This window comes from Dendrobates tinctorius, unplaced genomic scaffold, assembly GCF_039654945.1.
Source record: "Dendrobates tinctorius isolate UK_male_01 unplaced genomic scaffold, ASM3965494v1 ptg000115l, whole genome shotgun sequence".
NCBI lineage: Eukaryota > Metazoa > Chordata > Amphibia > Anura > Dendrobatidae > Dendrobates > Dendrobates tinctorius.
The window spans coordinates 14,272,269-14,296,261 of record NW_027361783.1 but is presented as its reverse complement, the minus strand read 5'-3'; the positions used below and the strand labels follow the sequence as shown (position 1 = coordinate 14,296,261).

General features: G+C 42.8%; 1 protein-coding gene across 3 annotated transcripts in view; it reads right to left on the bottom strand.

Moving 5' to 3' along the window:
• Window positions 1–23,993, bottom strand: part of RTTN (rotatin) — a 328,322-nt gene that overhangs the window by 192,192 nt on the left and 112,137 nt on the right. For all 3 annotated transcript variants that reach the window (XR_012234901.1, XM_073590015.1, XM_073590014.1), the window contains exons 18-24: window positions 22,511–22,647; window positions 19,355–19,526; window positions 19,003–19,102; window positions 8,630–8,718; window positions 5,527–5,644; window positions 2,039–2,132; window positions 490–549 (exon numbers count right to left, since the gene is read on the bottom strand). Coding sequence is in view for 2 of the 3 variants with exons in the window: in XM_073590015.1 (XP_073446116.1) it covers window positions 490–549; window positions 2,039–2,132; window positions 5,527–5,644; window positions 8,630–8,718; window positions 19,003–19,102; window positions 19,355–19,526; window positions 22,511–22,647 (770 nt within the window). In the remaining variant the exon portion in view is untranslated. The remainder of the gene's footprint in view (window positions 1–489; window positions 550–2,038; window positions 2,133–5,526; window positions 5,645–8,629; window positions 8,719–19,002; window positions 19,103–19,354; window positions 19,527–22,510; window positions 22,648–23,993) is intronic.

Genomic DNA, 23,993 nt, shown 5'->3' with positions numbered 1-23,993 from the left:
TTCTCAGTAAGTGAAATGTAATGAATGATACCGCCTGGTCTAACCTCCTGCATGAATAAACAGTGCTGGGAGCAGAGCACAGATGATACCATTCAGATAAGGTCCCTGTGGGAAAATGGCGGCAGAGAGGAGTTTAGTCAATTACAGACCCTTTTTGACAGCTCTTCTTGGTCTGCTGTACTGCCTCTTCCCTCACCCTGCCTCTCCGGAGCGGTTATTAAACACACTTAGTTAGCTAACTAACTGTCACTATATGAGTGGTTGTAACTGTGGATACCCAAGTTACTGCAATACCCTGCATATGTGGTAAGAAATAGCGAGTCAGGAGAACTATACTACATTTCTAATTGGAGGTATTTGCTAATATTATTAGTACTCCTTACAATATACTTGGATAGGAACATGCAGATGGAATACCCCTTTAAGTCACATAAAATAGCAAGTAGTAATATTTTAAAAGACAATATAAAATGTTCACAGGTCACTTACCGCCTAACTATAGCTACAGGCAAGCTGAATGGAGATGGAGACGTGGGCACATCCTCTGACCTATGGATGAAATACAAGGCTGAGCTCAATTGTTTATTATATCCTATATATAAATTTAATAAAAGGCTAGTGCGTAATAATCTTCATTTCATCCTATGCCTCAAAAATATTTTCCAAAACTAAATACTTATATATACTTATTTCAAATCCACAGAAACACTTACGGTACTTCATGCGTAATGGAGCGGAAGCGTGCATGTTTGACAGCTACTTCCCGTGGGGCTGCCAAGAGCTGCATTCGCCTTTTCCGGCAGCCCCGGAAATCGGTGTAAAAAATTCCCCATTTTGCAGGTAAGTGAAGGTCACAGTGATAGAATTCCACTGATCAGAAAGTTGTCCAGTGAAAATATGTTAACTGACAAATCATTATAACAGACATGTACATATAGCAATACTTTATTCCCACGTTTACCTGTTAATAGTGCAGCAGAGAAATAAAGAGCTTCTCAAGACTTTACAAAGAAAGTTTAACCTGAAAATTCCTATAAGCAACTGTTAAAAATAATTGGTGTAATATCTACATGGCTTACAATAAATAAGGATCCTCCAAAGATATAAAATGAATTGATGCGGTGGTCGGCCGTATGTTGGATGGAGTGGAACTTTGCGCAGTATCTTCATCCTCCCACACTGTGGGTTACTGTCATTCAGTAATTCCAAATAGTGACTGCATATCAGCGCTATATAGGAGGAGATTTAAAGCACCACTTTATTTTATTTTAACACTGGAGAGGTGGCACTAAAGTAAGTTCCATGCCCTTAGTAACATACTTTCCTGCCACCGTCATCTTCTTCTGTCATCTGTGCCGGTGGTCTTCTGCAGTTTGTGACCTGTCAGATTGTTCCAGTGTTTGCTGAGCGAGCTGGAAGCCACTTCTCAATTTACGTATGAGAGCCAAAGCGAGGCCAGAAAGAGATTCTCATAGACTTACTCAGAGCTTGTGACCGATACCTCTGACTTATGGTCAATCAGAAGTTGTGGTCACAAGATGGTAGACCAGAACAGGAGCGGCGCCAGGAACTGCTAGGGACAACGGCTGGTGAGCACATTACTAAAGGCAGGGAACTTAGATTAATTCCACCACTCTAGCACTAAAATAAAAAAAACACTGGACGGTTGGCAATGTGACCTGTTGCAAGCGTTGGCGTTTTGTGCTGAACATATCTGACAATGTATACCACTATTCTCAAAAAAATAAAACCGTAACAAAATTAGGGCTCCATATATAAAGTCATATATGTTTTAAAATTACTTGAAGAGTGAAATTCTAAAGATCTATGATGGTGACAATTTTCTCATGCCGGGCCACTGGTTTCAGAAGGGTGACCTGATGCACCTTGTACGACCACACAAGTCGCTCACTCTGAAGTCCGGCATAGTTATAGAACGGGTAGGTTGTGGCACAATGTAAGATTTCATGGAGGCCCAGAGAACGTATGTAGAGTACAAGAGTATCAAGTATGTGGCTCGGAAATGTGGCCATCTTACCACATATCCATTCTTGAAACTTCATCGAACAGAAGTAGACACATGATGGCTGCGGCTTCACCAAGTAAAGTACTGTCATCTTGTAACAGGGATACTGAAAATGAACATATTAAGCAATGCATTACAAGTACTATCACACGTATACATCTAAATACACAAACATACTCAGGCTATGTTCACACATTGCGTTTTTGCTGCTGTTTTTAACGCAAATTATAAGCTGCATTTTACAGTACCAGCAAAAGCTATGAGATTTCAGAAATCTCATTCAGACACATTGCTTACTTTTTCTGACTTAACTGGAAAACTGTTGCGCTTTTGAAAACTCCAGAATGTCACTTGCCATTTTTTTTTCACCCATAGAAAGCAATGAGTAAGCGCAAACACGCAGCAAAAAAATGCAGGTATCAAGTTTTGCTGCATTTTTGGTGAAAAAACCTAAGGAAGTTGCATCATGGTTTTTTTGGGCACTAAACTTCATCAGAATGCACAAAAGTCAATAAAAACACAGCAAAACCTGTTTTTTATAAGTAGCTTCTTTACTGCCAAGAGAGAAGATTTTGCCTACAGAAAAATAAAACACAGCAAAAACCCAAATGTGAACACAGCCTAATATAATCAAAGTAATCAATTCACATATCAAAAAACAAGAAATAGTAATTATGATAAAATGTATCTAATTTGAGTGAATCAATACAAATCCATCATCGCCCTTGCTCGCATCTCCAAAATTTATGATTTTATCACACACAGACCACAGAAAGGAATAGAGGTCGTAAAGGGAATATACTAGCTCAAGTACTGAGTGCAAAACTCTGAGAAAGGTTTGTGTATGGGCTGGCATAATGGTATTTACTTTTTATAGGACTAATAGATCATGTGTTGATCCACCAGTGATGTGGTTACTTCACTACAGATTACCCATCACCGCAGAGGACCACTGTTTCTGCAGAACCCATGATGCGGCAGGGTCTGAGATGGCAAGACAAGAGCGGACAGGAATCATCAGGACAAGTATACTGACAAGTTTGTTGAGCCAGTATCATGGATGAGACCAATTACAAGTTTGGCCTTTTCCCAAACACCTGATAAACAATTCACAGAAATAAAAATCCAAGAATTGATGTAGAACGTAAAACAGCGGAATGCCGAAGCAAACTGAAAGAACAGCCGGTATAACCGGTATATGGACTTTAATTAGATGTCATTAGGAGTAATGTAGAAAAAATATTTCATACATATATCTCAATCACAAAGGTAATATTTTGTTTAGATGTACTGTATATGAACAATGAAAATGTCTAATTCGTGTCCTACGCAATGTTTAAAGGGTAATTGTACTTTCAAGTAACATTCCAGAACTAGCTGTTGTGTACATCAGGTAATGGATGTCTCCCTTACAGAGCACACTCCGAGGTGGAATCTGGTATTTCGTTCCTTAGTAGGCATAAAGACAGAACCAGCATGGAGGACAATATACGGAAGAATTAAGAGTATGTGTGAATCCAGCCTTAGAGTGAGGAACTTGTTAGAAAGCTGAGCATGATCTTTCTGTGTCTCCCTTTGCAAGTTTCTTACTCTGCGTCATAGAAAAAAATTAAAAATCCTTGAGGTACTTCATACCCCCCCCCCCCAACTCCCTTTTTTCTTTCTTGTCCAGTATGTCATGAGGAGACAGGAGATAGCAGTCAAACCTGCTTTAATGTAAAATGCAGTGTACAAAGATGTGAAGCAGCATAATTAACATGCAAGGATTCCTCTTTATGCCCAGGTGACTGAAGAGAATGTGTATTGTCCACAGTCCAAGAGACAGAAAAAGATTATTAGGATCTGAGTGGATCAAAGGTAGATCTCACACCCTTTTCAAATAGCTATGGTCACTGCAAGTACAATGAATCAGCAGTCAGCATGTCTCCAAAAGAAAATATAAAATATTAGAATTTCAATCCAATATTCAGCACCAGGATATCTAGGCAGAAATACATATTTTCTTGTAATTACAACCCCTGACAAAAGGCCTCAAATCCATAGGGGCCATATAACCACCAGAAGCTAGGCCATGTTTGGTCTCTAAGCGTAGATAAAATCCCGATACAAAAGATGACATCAGTCTCAAACTTCTGTGATCGCACTATGAGGAGTTATTACATAAGTTGGGATTTCCTAAAATCATGAAGGGCGGAGACCAGTCCACAACTATGCCCCTGTGAGATCATTACAAGGGGGTGTGTGGGTGGGACTCTGGGTGAGATAAAAGATCAATCCCAAATATGAACTGTGTTCGTGCAGAGAGTTTCATATCGTGTATGCAGGGACCCCGTTTATCGACAGCCAAATCGAAGCACTCTCCTTCGGCTATACTGAATTGGCTCTGCGATCCATGTAAGTTCTCCGGTTAATCATTTTTACTTTATGTAACTGTTTATGCTGTACTGTTTTGTCCCCCTTATAAAATCTTTCAAATAATTTTCATAAACACTGCCTTCCTTTGGATTAAATATAAAATTTTAAAGTTCTGTTTCTTCTGTTCTGTAAACTACCCTCGAAAATAAAAGCTACCTTAAGCAGTGTTGAATTGATCGAGACGGACTGGTGATGACGGCGAGTAGTCTGGTGTTATCGTGGAGTTAGCGTTGACCATACCGGGGTGTATACACATATTCCATGCGTTGAAATCAGGAGGTGCATATACCACATGCTCACTGTTAGTTTTCCGATAACCAGCCTAGTGGTGCGAACAGGCTGCGGATTTCTCAGCTGATCGTCAGCCAATCGTGTAACTGTCTGGATAGGGGGCAGCAGAGGGCCATTAGGTCCAAAGTTCACAGCGGCTGGTACTTGTGACCTTCCCGGCCTGTGATATTAGGAATTTGTGGGATTAAAAAAGTACTGTCAAAATAAATCCCTGACACTCTGCTTTTCATGTCTCCTCCCCATCTCTCTACATGAAGTATAATAATAATAATCTTTATTTTTATATAGCGCTAACATAATCCGCAGCTCTTTACAGTTTGCACACATCATCACTGTCACCGATGGGGCTCACAATCTAAATTCCTTATCACTATGTCTAGTATAGTAGGTTGTGTAATCAGAAACCTCATTGTGGTGGCTCATCTATTTAGTCTTGTTGAGCATTTTTTTCAGAATGGATGGTGAATCCACGAGGTAGAGGGAGAAGTGACTCATAAGTGGAGAAAGAAGAACCTTTCTCTAATAAGACATATTACAAAGGATCTTATATTTGTTTGTACTGTTAATTTATGCAATTTTTGTTCAAGCTACAGTTTCCCTTTAAAGAAGAGAGCTGCCTTAAATCTATTTATCAATAGAACAGCCGTGATCTCTAACATGTGGTTCTCTAGTTATTGCGAAAATTAAACACCTAGCATGCGCCACAAGCTAAAGTTTCACAAGAGAACCATAAAAATGGAGACTGACTGACATTCTAAACTGTGGTAAACATATGTGCAGCTAGTGAATCTTACCTCTAGTTAAAATTAAGATGAACTCTGCATCCTGTGCCAGTGACAAGCGCAATACAGGATCAGCATATACCACCTTTCGTAGTAAAGATATGGATGGTGAAATCATAACCTCCAAATCCTGAACGTAATTAAAAGATCACAAGATCAATTAGCATAATACACATCTGAAGCCAACAGTTCAGTTATTACCTAAACTAGCCTAGTAAAATGAGAAAATCAAAACGAATATCTATACTTTCATGTAATATTTTATTTTATCACACAGGGGATTCAAAAGGAAAGATGTCTTAAAGGCTGTGCTGTCCAGCCATCTTTTCAGGGCTTATAGTTACTACTAGGACATACAGTTGTGCTCAAAAGTTTACATACTCCGGCAGAATTTTTGCTTTGTTGGCCTTTTTCAGAGAATATGAATGATGACACCAAACTTTTTCTCCACTCATGGCTACAGGTTGGGTGAAGCTATTTATTGCCAAACTACTGTGCTTTCCCTTTTTAGATCATAATGACAACCCAAAACATCCAAATGACCCTGATCAAAAGTTCACATACCCCATTTCTTAACACCGTGTATAGCTCCCTCTAACATCAATGATAACTTGAAGTCTTTTTTGGTAGTTGTGGATGAGGTTCTTTATTTTCTCAGATGGTAAAGCTTCCCACTCTTCTTGGCAAAAAACCTCCAGTTCCTGTAAATTCCTGTGCAATATAGCATGATCTGTGTGCTTGAGATCTCCCCAGGGTGGCTCAATGATATTGAGGTCAGGAGACTGAGATGGCCACTCCAGAACATTCACTTTGTTCTGCTGTAGCCAATGACAGGTCGACTTGGCCTTGTGTTTTGGATCGTTGTCATGTTGGAATGTCCAAGTATGTCCCATGCACAGCTTCCGGGCTGATGATTGCAAGTTTGCCTCCTGTATTGGCTGATAACATGCTGCATTCATCTTTCTTTCAATTTTGACCAAGTTTCCTGTGCCTTTGTAGCTCACACATCCCCAAAACATCAGCAATCCACCTCCATGCTTTACAGTAAAAATGGTGTTCATTTCATCATAGGCCTTGTTGAGCTCTCTCCAAATGTAACATGTATGGTTTTTTTGAGGTTTGTCTCTGATGTTTTGCTTATTGTATGCAAGATACTTTGTGGCATTTGTGCAGTAATGGCTTTCTTCTGGCAACTCTACCATGCATTTTTCTTCAAGTGCCTCCTTATCGTGCATCTTGAAACAGCCACACCGCTTGTTTTCACAGAGTCCAGCATTTGAGCTGATGTTATTTGTGGATATTTCTTTGCATCCCAAACAATTTTCCTGGTAGTTGTGGGTGAAATTTGTTGGTCTACCTGATCGTGGTTTTGTTTTTACAGAGCCCCTGATTTTCCATTTGTTAATCTCAGTTTGAACGCTGCTAACTGGCATTATCAATTCCTTGGATATCTTTTTGCATCCCTTTCCTGTTTTATACAGTTAAACTACATTTTCCCGTAGATCTGTTGACAATTCTTTTGCTTTCCCCATGACCTACAATCCAGAAACGTCAGTGGCTGGATGAAAGATGCAAGAGTTTGTCTCGATCCCAGAAACTCATACAGCTTTTATTTATACACAACGTTTACAAGCAAACAGGTCACAGGTGAGGATGTTACCTTTAGTAGCCATTCAAACCCATTTGTGTCAACTTCTGTGCATGTTATCAGGCCAAAATCACCAGGGTATGTGAACTTTTGATTAGGGTCATTTGGATGTTTTGGGTTGTCATTATGATTTAAAAAGAGAAAACACAGTAGTTTGACAATAAATGGCTTCATCCAACCACTAACCATGAGTGGAGAAAAATTTTGGTGTTATCATTCATATTCTCTGAAAAAAGGCCAAGACAGCAAAAATTCTGCTGGGGTATGTAAACTTTGGGGCACAACTGTAGTTATAATGTCTTAATTGTATTATTTTTGTACAGAATTTGTTGTCCTTTGTGGCCAACTACTGGCTATTGCTAGTATATGTTCTCAAGTAATACAGATCTACCTTCCTATCATGCCTCTTTTTCTCTGTAACTCATCCCATCTTCTTCCCTCACATCATTTCTTACTGGTCAGTGCCATCTTGGTAGAAACGTGGATCAGAGCTGGACAAAGGCTTCTTCTATTACCTCTGTCCTTCAACCTCCATCTTCTATCTTATCCACATCCCTTCATCTTTTCTGACATCTCACAACCTCATCATTTGTGAAGGTCCTGTGAATAAATCACCTTAAAAAAAAAAAAAATGTTTGTCCACTGCATCTTCCCTCCTGGATCCACGTGCGGCTAGTCAAACAAGTGAGGTGAGGATAGCGAGTAACCTATCTAACGCACTGCTTGTACAGAGATCAGACACATTCTTCAAACACACCTCACGTATGAACATCGGTGGCAGAATAAGGGCTCTTCTCATTGATTTTCAGGAGCACACCTGCTTTCCAATATCCTGCTTGTCGGAGGGCAGAGTGCTCCTGAATGATTGACAGTTCAGACTAGCGGATTTGTCATAGTTGTGCACTCAGAAGAAGATTTTACACCACAGTACAGCATTGTAGGTATTGGCACTGGAACAGGCCAGATCTAACCAGCTTCAGATCAGCACTTGCAAGTTCTACAGAAAAGAGTTTGCAAGTGTGTACTTCTTGCCAAGGAAACCAGTCACCTTTGACACACTGAAGTGGCAGGTAACCTAGGCGATGAGCAAAAAAAATTAGAATTAAAAAAAATCCTCCATTCTGGAGAAGAAATAATTTTTAATAACCTGCAAATTGCTTACATTTTTACAAGTTTACCCTTTTCTGATGATCAGCAAAACCCTTCATGATCACTAAGTGACAACCTTGTGGGAGCTTGAATAAATATTATACTGGTTGTCACTTAGCTTTCCCAGAACCATATTTAATTAATAAAAGACTAAATCATCCATTTTACTATACAATGTGTTTCACATTATTTTTGTAGGTAGTAAAGTCTTCTAATCCAACCGTGCTGTTGAACTCTCACAGCAAAGCAATGCAGGCTTAATTTAATCATACTTAGTCTGCTCACTGTTCACAATGCTTTCACAGTAGGTGCTCTTACCTTTCCACTTTGATGCACACATTTTTGCAATAAGCTGCAGATCTTTTCCACAATCCCCAGCTCCTTAATAACTTTGTGCATTGTCATGTCTGTATACATAAAAAAAAAAAAAAAAAAAAAAAAAAAATTGTCAGGTCGAATAAAGAAATCACTATAGCTATAGGTCCCCATCTTCTTTCCTTCCTTTTACTATAGGTTACTGTCTACAGCTCATTTAACAATACTGTTCCCGAGTTTAGAAGTAATGAGAAATCATATTGATGAAAAGCCGATCTAATGACTAGAAACGCTGCACTGACCATGTGTGCAATGTCTCAGAAACAAGAGCACTTCAGTGACATTAATTAGTGAGCTCAGTAGATGCCAAAAGGTTCTGCTATGAAGGAATACTAAGGATTAAAGGATATATTTGATACGTACCCAGGACATGCGTGGGAGCAGTAAAAGGTAAAGTACACTCAAAAAATGTAATTTTTTTGAGTGTTAGTTTAGATTTGTAAATGAAGCAAGTAAAGTACAATGATCAACGTTGAGGAAACTTTTATAATATGGCTCTACCTTCACTCTAAGAATCACTGGACACAATTGTTGGTACCTTTCTCTTAAAGAAAGAAAAACTCTCAAAAAGGTCACTGAAATCATTTCAAAACTCATAAAAGAAAATTATCAGTTTACATTTACCAAATGTCAACAAATGAAAATCAGACATTGGTTTGGTTTTGAATTTTGGTTCAACAGAAAGATGTAGAAAAAAAAAAAAAAAACTAATGAAAATGGGCTGGTGAGCAAAATGCTCCAGATGTCTCAGGTTTAACCCCTTAGTGACAGAGTCAATTTGGTACTTAATGACCAAGTAAATTTTTACAATTCTGACCACTGTCACTTTATGAGGTTACAGGTCTGGAACGCTTCAACGTATCCCACTGATTCTGAGAATGTTTTCTTGTGACGTATTGTAATTCATGTTAGTGGTAACATTTCTTCGATATAACTTGTGCTTATGAAAATAACGGAAATTTGTCAAAAAAAATTGAAAATTTTGCAATTTTCAAATTTGTAATTTTTGTACACCTAAATCAGAGAGTGGTGTCACACAAAATAGTTAATAAATAACATTTCCCACATGTCTACTTTGCATCAGCACAATTTTGAAAACAATTTTTTTTTTGTTAGGACGTTATAAGGGTTAAAGTTGACAAGCTAGTTCTCATTTTCCCAACATCTACAAAACCAATTTTTTAGGGACCACCTCACATTTGAAGTGAGTTTGGGGTGGGTCAATATAACAGAAAATACCCAAAAGTGACACCAATCTAAAAACTGCACCCCTCAAGGTGCGGAATAGCTTACTCACCGATAACAGGGTTTCTCGGAACTCATGACAGCACCACGGAGAGAGGGGGTCCGCCCATCAAGGACAGGAACTTACAGATAAAAAGGCTGCACCTCTCCTACGCTCCCAGTTGGTTACAGAGCATCAGAGGGTCTCCCGGTTAGTTAACAACAAAAGTATACACATAACATTATAATATTACATATTATGGAGAAGCACTGTGTCTAACAAAAACAACTTTGCACACATTAACTCGTGCTCACCGCACACGTGAAGGGGGGGAAATAAGCGGGTGCTGTCATGGTTTCCGAGAAACACCGTTATCGGTGAGTAACTAAACTATTCTCTCTCACCCATGACAGCACCACGGAGAGAATTTCAGAGATTGGTAGCTTAGGGAGGGACCACCGCCTGAAGGACCCTTCTCCCAAAGGTCAGGTCAGACGTAGAGGCTAGATCTAAGCGATAGTGCCTGAAAAAGGTAGAAGGAATTGACCAGGTGGCCACCTTACAGATCTGCTCTATTGATACCTCTGATCTTTCTGCCCATGAGGTCGCCATTGCCCTTGTAGAGTGAGCTTTTAAACCCTCCAGGATGGTATTCCCACTGGATGAATACGCCAGGGCAATCACATCCCGTATCCACCTTGCTAGGGTACTCTTGGATGCCTTGAGTCCCTTCTGAGGTCCCTGGAAACACACAAAGAGAGACCCTTCCTTCCTACATCCCTTGGTGGCCTCTAAGTACTGAACTAGGCACCTCTTTACATCCAGGGTGTGAAATTTCTCCTCCCCCCCATTCCTAGGGTTTGAGCAGAAGGAAGGAAGGACCACTTCTTGGCACCTATGGAAGTGTGTTGTCACCTTAGCTAGGTATGCTGGGTTAGGTTTTAATACCACTATCGTCTAGGATTTTAGTGAACGGGGGTATTGCTGACAAAGCTTGAATATCGCTCACTCTGTGAGCAGATGTTAGGGCTACTAAAAGTATAGTCTTTAATGATAGGGTTTTTAGGGGTGCTGACTGGATGAGCTCGAATGGGGGCCCTGTTAGTGCAGACAACACTAGGTTTAGATCCCATGATGGTATTTTCTGGGTGGTTATTGGTCTAGACCTGGCTGCAGCCCTCATAAACCGTGCCACCCAAGGGTTGCCTGCCACATCCTGGTTATAAAGGGCACCTAGAGCCGCTATCTGTACCTTCAATGTATTAGTTGCCAGCCACTGCTCTAACCCTTTTTGCAGGAATTCGAGAATTTTGTCAATTTGTACTCCATCCTGAACCCTTACCCTGGAGCTGGATAGAAATTTCCTCCAAGTTCTACCATAGGCTCTGGTTGTGATCGGTTTCCTACTCTTTTGTAGAGTGGAAACCAGGTTTTCTGAGAACCCCCTCCCCCTCAGCAGTGCCCTTTCAAATTCCATGCTGTTAAATGGAGGTTCACTGCCCGAGGGTGTAACACGGGACCTTCGGACAGAAGGTCGGGGAGAGCTGGTACAACCCAGGGGTCGGTTATTGACAGAATCCTCAGCCAGGAAAACCAAGTTCTTTTTGGCCAAAACGGGGCTATTAGTATCATTCGTGCCCTGTCTTCTCTGACTTTCCTTATGACTGCCGGAATGAGAATGGGCGGTGGAAAGGCATACATTAGGCCCTGCGTCCATGGAAGCATAAACGCATCCACGGTCCGGCGATTCCCCCTGGGGTCTAGGGAACAAAATGCTTCCACTTTTTTGTTTTTGTGGTCGGCAAACAGATCCATGTCCGGGGTTCCCCACATTTTTAAGATTTTCTGAAAAATTGACTGTTTTAGAACCCACTCTCCTTGATGTAGCTGGGTGCGACTTAGAAAGTCTGCTGTCTGGTTTTCTGCTCCCCGTATGTGCAATGCAGAGAGGGATAGTAGGTTTTTCTCGGCTAGTATGAATACTTCGGATGTGTTCATTAGTGTTCGGGACCTGGTTCCCCCCTGATGATTTATGTAGGCCGCCGTCACTCGATTGTCCGAAAATATGCGGACATGATGTCCCTTTAATATCGGTAGAAAGTGTGTTAGGGCGTAGCCTACTGCCAACAGTTCCTTTTGGTTTGAGGAGGCTTCTAGTTCCTGACCTCCCCATTCCCCCTGAGACACCCTGTTGCTCATATGTGCTCCCCATCCCTTGGGACTGGCATCTGTGGTGATTATGTGTGTGACTTTTATCACCCAGGGAATACCTTTGGACAGGTTGTTTCTGTTTCCCCACTTAGGCTACTTTCACACTTGCTTTTTTTTTTGCAGTGCGTTTTTTCCGCAAAAAAAACACATACAAACGCATACAAATGCAGCGTTTTTTTTCAAGCATTTTTATGAGCATGCATGAAAAAAACGCAGCGTTTTTAGTGCGTTTTACCGCGTTTGCGTTTTTCCCCAACATTAGTTGGCCCCTCACACTAACCCAAACCATGACTTTACTAACCCTGACCCTTAACCAAACCCTAACCCTGACCCTAACACTAGCCCTTAACCAAACCATACTAACCCTAACCCTTAACCAAACCCTAACCCTAACCCCTAACTAACCCTAACCCTTAACCAAACCATACTAACCCTAACCCAAACCCCCCTTAACTAACCCTAACTCTAACCCAAACCCCTAAATTCCATTGTCTAACTAATGGTCAACAAAAAAACGCATGCGCAAAAAAACGCATACATGAGCATGGCAATGCGCACATATGCACACCCATAGACTTATAATGGGTGTCTTGCTGTAAAAAAAAAACGCATTGCGCACGCATGCGTTTTTTTGAGGCAAGTCGGACGCCCAAAAAATGCAACAGGATGCATTTTGTGCGCCCGAGCGCACACCACAAAAAAACGCATACAAACGCATGTGTATGCGCACATAAGCGCATCCCATGCAAAATATGGGGGGAAAAAAACGCATGCGTTTTTTAGTGCTAAAATACAGCGCAAAAAAACGCAAGTGTGAAACCAGCCATAGCTAGGGAACGAATAGTTTTGGAGTCTAGTGTGACATAACCTTCCAAGTGACCTCTTAAAGCTGACTGGTTCGCTAAAACATCCCATTGGAGATCTCTCGTATGTAGCTGCGCCCACTAGACCGCCGGCAGGCAAGCGGAGAGGGACCCTAATAGTGACATTTCTTTCCTTAGAGTCATGGAAGGGTTCTGTGTCGCTCTTGCTACCATCTGAGCGATCCTCTCCTTTTTGTGGCCTGGCAGGTAACACTCCTGGGTGTTTGAGTCCAGAGTTAGGCCTAGGAACTCCTGGACTTTTCAGGGCTCCAGCCTTGATTTTTTCAGGTTTATGAGCCAGCCAAGGTTTTTTAGAGTGTCCATCACTCTGTCCCTCTGTTCCCTGCATCTTTGAGCCGAGTCGCTCGCTATTAAAAAGTCGTCCAGATATGGGACTATTAAAACATCTTGTTCTCTTAAGTGAGCCATCATCTCTGCCACTAGTTTCGTGAAGATACGCAGGGCTACCGAAATCACAAATGGCAGGGCCCTGTACTGAAACTCCCTTATTTCGCATCCTATGGAGACCGCAAATCTGAGGTATTCTCGGGAGTCTTTGTGGATGGGAACATGATAGTAGGCATCGCTGAGGTCTAATACTACCATGAAGCAATGTGTAGAGAGAATTTTGATGGTTGACTTGATCGACTCCATTTTGAATTTTTCGTTTTTGACGTAATTGTTCAGCCTCTTTAGATTTATTATTGTCCGGAAGGTACCGTCCGGTTTGGTTACTAAAAAGAGAGGCGAGTAGAACCCTCTGCCTCTCTCCCGCGGGGGAACCTCCTGGAGGACTCTTTTGTTCAATAGGCTTAGGACCTCTTTCTCGAGGGCTTCTTGTTCCTTTATTGATGATCTTAGTGGGGTCACCAAATATTTTTGAGGTGGGAGAGAGAGGAATTCTATCCTCAGCCATGACCCTATCAGATTTAATAAACAGGGGTAGTTAGATATTCTCCTCCAGGCTGGGAGAAAAAAAGCTTAGTCTCCCTCCCCCCCGGGCTAAGTCACTTGGAGGGTTTTTTGTCTCGGGACGAGTTACCGAAGAACCACCCCCTGTCCCGTCTTCTGTCGTCCCATTTTTGTTCTCTCGGGGGTCTCTGAAAAAACTAATATAGAATCATAGAATCGTAGAGTTGGAAGGGACCTCCTGGGCCATCTGGTCCAACCCCCTGCTCAAAGCAGGATTCGCTAAATCATCCCAGTTAGATGTCTGTCCAGCCTCTGTTTGAAGACTTCCATTGAAGGAGAACTCACCACTTCTCGTGGCAGCCTGTTCCACTCATTGATCACTCTAACTGTCAAAAAGTTTTTTCTAATATCTAATATAGAATCATAGAATACTATTTGTTTCGAACGGACCTTTTAAAGCCCATAGGGCCTAGATTTGGGAATCCCTTCTTTTTATCCCCTGCCTTTTGGAGGATGTCATCCAGCGTTTCCCCGAATAGGAATTTCCCTTCACAAGGGATGGCGCATAGCTTCATCTTAGTTTGCAAGTCTCCTGGCCAGCATTTAAGCCACAGCGTTCTACGGGCTGCATTTGACAGGGCTGCCGCTTTGGATGACAACCCTACTGAGTCAGCTGATGAGTCAGCTAAGAAGGCTGCCACTCCTCTTAGGACTGGCATGGATTCCAGGATTTTCTCTCTGGTTGTACCTTCCCTTAGCTGCCTCTCTAGTCGGTCCACCCATTCCATGAGGGCTCTGGAGGTACAAGTTGCCGCTATTGCTGGCCTAAGATTTCCTCCTGCTGATTCCCAAGTGCTCTTGAGGAAGGTATCAGCTTTTTTGTCTAAAGGGTCCTTTAGAGTACCCATATCCTCAAAGAGGAGTGCAAATTTCCTTGAGGCCTTTGCGACCGCCACGTCTAGCTTCGGGGCTTTGTCCCAGGACATGGACGCCTCCTCGTCAAATGGGTATTTTCTTTTAAGGGAGGGAACCGTGGAGTTCTTCCAATCTGGTCTCTCCCATTCTTTTTTTATCAGGCCCTGTACATTCTCATTTAATGGAAATACTCTGCGTCTCTTTTGGCCCAGTCCCCCGAACATTATGTCCTGGACTGATCTATCGGGCCGAGGGTCTGCTACCCCCATGGTAGATCTTACTGCCTTTACTAACGTGTCCACCTCATCCAGGGGAAAACAATGACGACCTTCTGTTTCCTCGTCTGAGGATGACGAGTCGGTGTCCGAAGTATGGGAGGTAACTTCCCCTGACGACGAGACTTCTGACTGGGAGCCTACTACTGTGTCCCTCTTTTTCCCCCTCCCTTTTTGTTTTAGGGATGTGAAAAGGCGCTCTGAAACTCCGATCGGATTACCGCTCTTAGATCTGAGGCGTAATCTGGGGTTTCATCACAGAGAACTTCCTGTATGCAGGAGTCGCAGAGTTTTTTATCCCAGGAAGCTGGTAGCGGGTTTTTACACGTGGGGCATTATCTGTTCTTTGTTTTTTGTTTCTTCTTTCCCTAATAAGGGAAAGTAGTCTATTACAGTGGGGAACATTCACGTAGATCACTTACACCGTATGCGCGGTTGCAGGTACCGGTTCGGGAGGTGGATTCAAATCCCTCACGGGTTGATCCATGGAAGGCGACTTGCTCCTCACAGTCGATTTGCTCCGCTGCGTGGAGTGGCTACTGGACCGGCATTCGCGCCCGTCCTTTTCCTTTTGCCAGCGATGGTGGTGTTGCCTGTGCTGCTGCTGTTTAGGCTGCTGCATTGGCTGCTCCTCCATGCTCACAGGACGCTTCCAGCATGGAGTAGCTCCAGCGTTCTCCTTTTGAATTTCCCGGCCGTGACGTCACCGCTGTGCCCCAGGGAGCGCACAATGCGCATGCGCCGACCGCGGGGACCCGGAAGTCGTCCCTTCATTTCCGGGGCAGCGCCATCTTGGTACACCCTCTGTACATGCGTAAGCTGGCATCCCCCAGCCCCATTCTCCTTTCCGGAGTGGCATCTTGGTCCTCTCCCGCCCGCTCACCCCGTACAGCCCCTCAGCTACAGCGGTGGCGGCTTCAGGTACCGACCCCGCCGCGACAGGGGCCTCCCCGCTGCCAGGACTGCGAACGGGACGGCCCTGGACTCCTCTTCTACCGGGTAAGCTGCTGCCGCTGCTGGTTCCACGGGTCACCCGTCAAGGACAGGAACCCAACTGGGGGCGGAGGAGAGGTGCAGTCTTTTTATCTGTAGGTTCCTGTCCTTGATGGGCGGACCCCCTCTCTCCGTGGTGCTGTCATGGGTGAGAGAAAACCACATTCAAGAAGTTTATTAACCCTTCAGGTGCTACACGAGAAGTAAAGCAATGTGGAAGGAAAAAATTAACATTTTGCTTTTTTCACAAAAAATTTATTTTGGAACCAATTTTTTTTTTATTTTCACAAGGGTATCAGGAGAAAATAGACCACAAAATTTGTTGTGCAATTTCTCCTGAGAACGCCGATACCCCATACGTGTGGACAAGCCACTGTTTAGATTTTGCATGGTAGGGCTCAGAAGGGAGGGAGCACCGTTTGACTTTTAAAATGCAAAATTGGCTGGAATCAATGGTGCGCCATTTCGCATTTGGAGACCCCTGATGTGCCTAAACAGTGAATCCCCCAATTCTAACTCCAACCCTAATCCCAACCCTAACTGTAACCCTAAGCCTAGGCCAAACCCTAAGCGTAGGCCCAAGCCACTTTAGCCCAACCATAACGGAAAAATGGAAATACATTTTTATTTAAATAAATAATTAATTTAAAAAAGGGCGTGGTGTTCCCCCTCCCCCCACCTTCATTTTTTACGACCAGCTTTGCTAAAGCAGACAGCTGGAGGCTGGTATTCTCGGGCTGGTAAGGTGCCATGGATATTGCCCCTCAGCCTAAAAATAGCAGCCCGCAGCCACCCAGAAAAGGTACATCTATTAGCTGTGGCAATTCTGATGCTTTGCTGGCTCTTCCTACTTGCCCTGTAGCGGTGGAAAGTGGGGTTGATGTCACCTTTGTATTGTTTGGTGACAGCAAGCCCATGGCTTAGCAATCAATTACTAATCCTATAGTTATATTGTAAATAAACACACAGCAAGTATAAAGTCCTTTATTGGAAATAAAAACAAACCACCTTTTCCTTCCTTATTTAAAAATAACAAACACAGGTAGGTGAGTATAATGCCCATTCCATTGAATCCCTTGACTCCTATAATAAAACAAAAATAAAAAATAACATTATCTCATCTGTCAACCTTCTATCCCAAGCTGTAATCAATGTCTGGGGATTAGTAGTTGGGATAGATGGCCCTGGAAGCCTTGAAGTTGCAGATGTTCCAATTCCCGGCGAGCAAGCGGAAGGGTGAGAGACTGTCATTTGCACCACCTTATGTACTTGCTAGGAAAGCACTATATATCATTGACTGTTGTTGAGTCAATAAATTATTACTGTGGTATGTGTTACCCTCACCCAGTGTTGTCTGAGTAGTATTCTGCACACGGGAAAGGAGCGCATGTGTTCAATGAGATGAGCCCTGGTCCATGCGATCTTTTTAAAGACAGCCAGGCCAGAGGACAAGAGCACCCTCTAACACTTGTGTCTCCATACAAGGCATCTGATATGAGGCATACAGGTCGGATTTTTTCAGTATTCTATAACCTGTAAGCCCAAATTAATAGTTTAGATAGGTCAAATATGTTGACAGATGCCCTTTAAACTTCTGAATAATGTGTGCGACAATAGTAACAGGAACATCAAGCTGTTTGGAGACTGCGTTCTAGCCTTTACCATGCTTGTCTATAAATTTTCTTTGAAATCATCCAGAGACAACTCTCTCCTTAGCTTTCTTTGGTCCATGTTCAGTGTAGTACACACTGTGATACCAAACAGTACAGTGACTACTTTTCACCCTTTAAATAGGGAGACTGGCTAATTACAAGTTTGCAGACACCTGTGATGCCAATTACAACAAACACATTAACCTGTCCCTATGGTCAAATTATTTTCAATGTTTCCTAGGAGTACCAACATTTTTGTACGGGCCATTTTCCGTTTTTGTTTTTCTTTGTTGGGAAAAAAAAAAAAAAAACGGCTTGATTTTGATTGGGTGACAGTCCATGAACAAACTGAAAATTTCTTTTGTGAGTTTCAAGTTATTTCAGTGACTATTGTGGGATTTTCTTACTTTAACAGAAGGGTGACAACAGTTTTGTCCATGACCGTATATACCATCAATAATACTACAGAGAAAACATAATTAGGGTTGTGCTGTATGTTTAATAGCATTAAACAAAAAAAAAAGCAGAAAGTTTAAGCACAAGGACACAAATCCTTCCCTTTTTGTCACTTCCAGAGCTGAATGGTAACTTCTGCACACCATGTGGTGTTATCGAACACATAAAGGCCGAGTACAATACATGTTTCTTGCCATTGCACATCTTTCCATATCTTGTCTGGTTAGCAGTTGGCTATTGTACACGTTTTGTTTTCTTTTAGGTTTTATGTTTGTTGGACATCTCTAAATTAAATTATAAAACAGATTTCCCCGCTAGTAGAGAATGTGAGGAGATCAATAGAGGCCTGTGGCCATCGGTGCGGAGATTTGGCAGGGGTCCAGTAGGTGACTGTTCTTTTCATTTATATTTTGTTCACTTTGTACGATAAAATAATGTAGAGGACAACCCTTTTAAGCTATATTGAACACATTTTGCAATGTAAAATAAAACAATACACAATGATCTATGATTTATTTTTGGTACAGATGCCACTTGTTTTGCCAAAATGCTGGATCCCTATTCTGTTTTTTTAGGGTGGTGTATACTTATATATATATATATATATATATATATATAATCCTCTTGTTTTTCTAAAAAATCCATTGAAATTAACCTTCTAAAAGTGATTTTATTGCCGGAGCGTTGACGAGAAGAAACGTAATGGAATTTGTGCGACCTGCTGATGTATACTTTCTGCGGAGCACCAAAGTTAATCTATCTGATTATTCTCCGGTGACACCAGGAATAAAAACAAACATCTTGCTTATCTTACCTTGTGCTATAACTGCCAGCTGTTCGGCTGCTGATTTGCGAAGTGCCATGTCCACAGTTTCTGAAGTAAAGATTTCAGCCACTTTCCTGACAGTCTCTGCCTACAGAGTCAATGCACATTGAATACTGATTAAAAAAAAAACCCTGGTACTGCAATAAAAACACACACCGCTCGGAGCGATAATGGCTAGATGTATTGAACAGCTCATCTCCATTAAATTACACAAAAAAATGAACACATAGTCTGAACACCATAAATTATGTGTTCTTATTTCCGCAGGAACTAACAGCATGCGCTTTGCTCCAAATGTACAGCTGGGATCTTACACGTTACAATTAACACCCATATTAACCTTAAAAAATGAGGTTTCTTTGTCATCCAGCTTTAAGACTACTGATCGCTCAACGATATAAAGACTGACAGCCTTAGATATTACATTCCCTTGGAGCTCGGGGCGCTTGCAGGTCGACTCCTTCTCATTCATTAAATGGACTGATAACCACTTAATGCCCAATGTACGTAGCCTAGAAAAACAAGACAATCAAAAGCAGATGAGAAGTGATAATAAAGTGACTTATAAAAGTGGAACAGGTCATTCTAGGTAGTTGTCAATGCTTCTATTATACACAACTTTATGACGGCCATAACGTTTTCCTGCAGTGCTCAGCACTTCAGCTGACAATCAGACTTTTCTAGAGCTTCTTTGTCATCAACCCGGATAGCAAAGGCATCGCATATTAACATAGTGACAAACTAGCCATACTAATAATGGTGATGTCTGGATGATAGAAAGGTGGCAAAAAACCCACCCAGTGTGCCGTCGTTGGGGGTAAACTACATATACTAGTGCAGCCACAATTCAACAGTCTGTATATGTTGTCTGCCGAATGGAAACACTAATTGGTAAACCGGCCACCATCCGGAGATACCCTTCTTATTGACTGACACAGATGGCGGTACGATGATTTCTGCCGTAGGCACCGGAGAACGTTACGAGGAATTCATTAAGGCCAAATAGTGGAGACAACTAAGGGTATGTTTCCACAGTCAGTAATCGCTGCGGATTGGACGCTGCATACAGCTGCAGCGTCCAATCTGCAGCGGCCAGATGTTACAGCATAGTGGAGGGGATTTTATGAAAACCCATCTCCACTATGCGTGCAGGGACGCCTCAGCATCCCCGAGTATACACACATGCCGCGCGTCTTTCTAGACCGCAGAATGTCTATATATCTTGCTGAGACGCTCCGTCTTCGCAAGATAAAGTCACCCGTACAATGTATAGGGACGCAGTGATTCCGCATGGTTCGGTGAACAGATGCGGAATCACCGCACGTACACAAGTCGGCAGCGCTCTGGATGGAGCAGACATGTGCCACATCCAAAGCTCTGCCAATTCTGACCATGGAAACATACCCTAACTCATAAAAATCATCGCAAGTGGTTTATGGGTAAAAATGTGTGAATTTCTACAGCTATATTACTTGAAAAGTAGGTGGGAGACTGGGCAAGGTTAGCTATGCAAAACAGCTGGAAGAACGATTTATCATTTGCAACTCTTCAAAAAATTGCAAAAACAGTCACAATTCTTTCTCCAGTAGGTGGGTGCTGTGAAAATTGTAGGAACAGCTCTCGATAGAATTGTTATATCTAAAGATTCGCCATAGAACAGCCACGGGCAAAACAGCCTTCAAAATTCCCCCAACCGCCCCGATTCTACATGATGATGGTGGAATCATTGCTGATACAGAAGAGCTGCGTATCTGTGATGCAATGCAAAACAGAGGAAAGACGACGCAAAGCTCCAAGTTTGACAAATAGATCACAACAATTAAATAAAAACACTGAATAATTCTCCAAGTTCCCTTAGGCTAGTTTCACACTAGTGTTTATTCGACGCAGTGCACAGCGCCGCTAAGCCCCGCCCCCTGTCGGCTCCCTGCCCGCCCCATCCGGTCCTCGCCGCCTACTATCGCACATGGACGCTTGCGATCTGCGCACCCTATCTTTAGCATAGGGTGCGCAGATCGTGTGCTAGTAGGATTTTGGCGTGCGCTGCGCAACTTTGAAGGTACGCTCGTGCGCGCCGAACGCAGCATGTTGCATTTCGGCGCGCACGGCACACCTTCAAAAGTGCGCAGAGCACGCCAAAATCCTACTAGCGCACGACCAGCGCACGATCTGCGCACCCTATGCTAAAGATAGGGTGCGCAGATCACAAGCGTCCATGTGCGATAGTAGGCGGCGCCGTGCGCTGCGTCGAATAAACGCTAGTGTGAAACTAGCCTTAGTGTATTGTTGAAGTTAATATGACAGAATGCTAGATTTTGGAACACTGAAGCGCCATTTGGCGAGAAACAGGTCACCGCCCTCGATGAGTTCAGTCTCCCCCTGCCACCTCTTAGGTCAATGAAATAAAGAAGGATTTTATGGAGTGGTGAGCGTGACCCTTTCATTCTATTCCGCTATAAATTTTCCCTGGGTGAGCACCCGTAGCTCCTTCTGTGTGGCTCAGCCTGACGTGTTTCCACACAAGGACTAATCAATGCATTGTTAATCATATGGTGCCAGCACACTTGTTTGCCGACCCATTAAAAATAAAATGGTCTTAGTTGGCCACAGCAACCAACTACAGTACAGCTTTCAGGGAATCTGTCACCAGGTTTTTACAACCCAATCTGACAGCAGAATAATTTAGAGACAGACACCTTGATTCCAGCAATGTGTCAATTACTGGACTTCTCTGTAGTTTTGAGAAAATTACTGCTATCAGGAGATTAGCACTAGAAGACCAGTAACATTGCTACCATGAAGTCCTAACATGCCACCACTAATTGACAGCTTTCTGCCTATGCACAGTGTACAGAGAAAGCTGACAATCAGCAGTATGAGCGGAGTTACACAGAGATCAGCAATCAGAGAACTGGTAGATCAGGGTTGCCACCCTTACATCAAGTTGCGCTCTGGTGAAGTAGCAAAAAACAAGGCAAAGATTCCTTTTAAGCAATGAAAATAGAGCAGTGATTGATTGCTATGGGCAAAAAAGACATTTTCTTTAACCATTTATTTATTTTTTTATAAGTGAGACTCAAATCAGAGAGATAAGCAGCTCACTGATTTCAAAAGGGAAAAAGAAGTATTATGAAAGCCGGTATTGACCTACATGGAGCATGAGACATCATAAAATGGTACAAGAACTGTCAGTTTACCCATTACACACTGGAGCATAACAAAGGACATGCCACAATTCAACATTTCATCGAAAACATTGAGGCATTTCAGGATTTTCCTACCCCTTTAAACCCTGTTAACTCAAAAAAGATTACTAAATGTGGAATTATGCTTTCACAAAAATTTCTAAAATTTTGAAAGAAAATTAAATAAAAAGTTTCATTTTTTTTCAAGCCTAAAGTATGGGTAACTATTAAGTGTATATGGCACCGAGAAGCATATTGATCCAAAACAAAAGCTAGAACTTTTACAACATTGATAAAAGAACGTTACTTACGTCAGTTTCTTGGAAAATAGAAACCGCACTGCGGCTTTTAACAAAGTGGTTTTAGGTAAAACTCCTTCCCCCCTTTCCGAAGTTTCGCACAGAGCCACAATTGAATTGCCTAAAGCTTCTTCTTTGTCGGCAAAACCCTAAAGAATGCAACATCGAGAAAATGAAGGCTACTCAACAGCAGTACTCAAAGCTAAAATGCTATAACATTTCAGTGACAACGATGTTCACAAATCTCAGGTATTAGTATGGGGGGGGGGGGGACAATCCTGGTGTATAGATAAGGACAAATATAGGGGGGCTCCATGTATGTGGAGACAGGTGCGAGATGTTCCCCTCTGCAGTGGATGCTCCACCAGGAGCGTATGTCGCCATTCTTACACATTTGAGCAGAATACAGCAGCAGGTTTTTTATCAAAATGACTGACTTATGTGGGACAAAACAGATCCCCAACTGACAGTAAAGGGGTTTGTTGGTGTAATGCGCATGACAGATCGACACTGCATTGTTCTTTCCAATAATATGCCTTTAGGGGGTTAACTAGTGTCTCCAGAGAAAACCAATATGTAGAATGTACAGTATATATATGTATATTATAAAGAATATTTATGGGGGGCCCTGTCTATCAGTCGCTTCTCAGCCAATTAGAATTGCCCAAAACAATTTTTGTTGATGCTGATTGGCTATGATCCTTACAACTTTCATATAGATGTCAGAAAATATATGAAGTCCCAAAAACTCTGGTTCTGAGAGTGGGAGAGGAGGAAATACTGCCACCGATGTTATTTGGAGATGTTCTTATGACCTGACAGAAGCCCTTCAATGTACTTCTATTGAAGTACCAAAAATATAGCAATCAAGACATATACCGCTGCTGCGGGTGTCCGGTGCTGCTGCGCTGTGTCCGTCGGTGCTGCAGGGGGCTCTGCCGACATTTTGTGAAAGGCCAGAGTCCCCGCAGTTTTGTGGTTTCCTGTGCGGTGGACACCAGGAAAATGGCCACTGCGGGGGGGGTCAGAGCACATGCGCAGATGGAGATCTCGGCCCCAAGATCTCAGGAGATGAAATTTCAGCGCTGAAATCTCATTTCCCGAGATCTTGGTGCCGAGATCTCCATCTGCACCACCCCCGGCAGCCATTTTCCTCGAGTCCTCTGCACAGGAAACCACAGAACTGCGGGGGCTCTGGCCTTTCATAAAATGTCGACAGAGCCCCCCGCAGCACCGCGGGACACGGCGCAGCAGCACCCACACCAGACACGGCGCAGCAGCACCCACACCAGACACGGCGCAGCAGCACCAACACCAGACACGGCGCAGCAGCACCAACACCAGACACGGCGCAGCAGCACCCACACCAGACACGGCGCAGCAGCACCCACACCAGACACGGCGCAGCAGCACCCACACCAGACACGGCGCAGCAGCACCAACACCAGACACGGCGCAGCAGCACCAACACCAGACACGGCGCAGCAGCACCAAC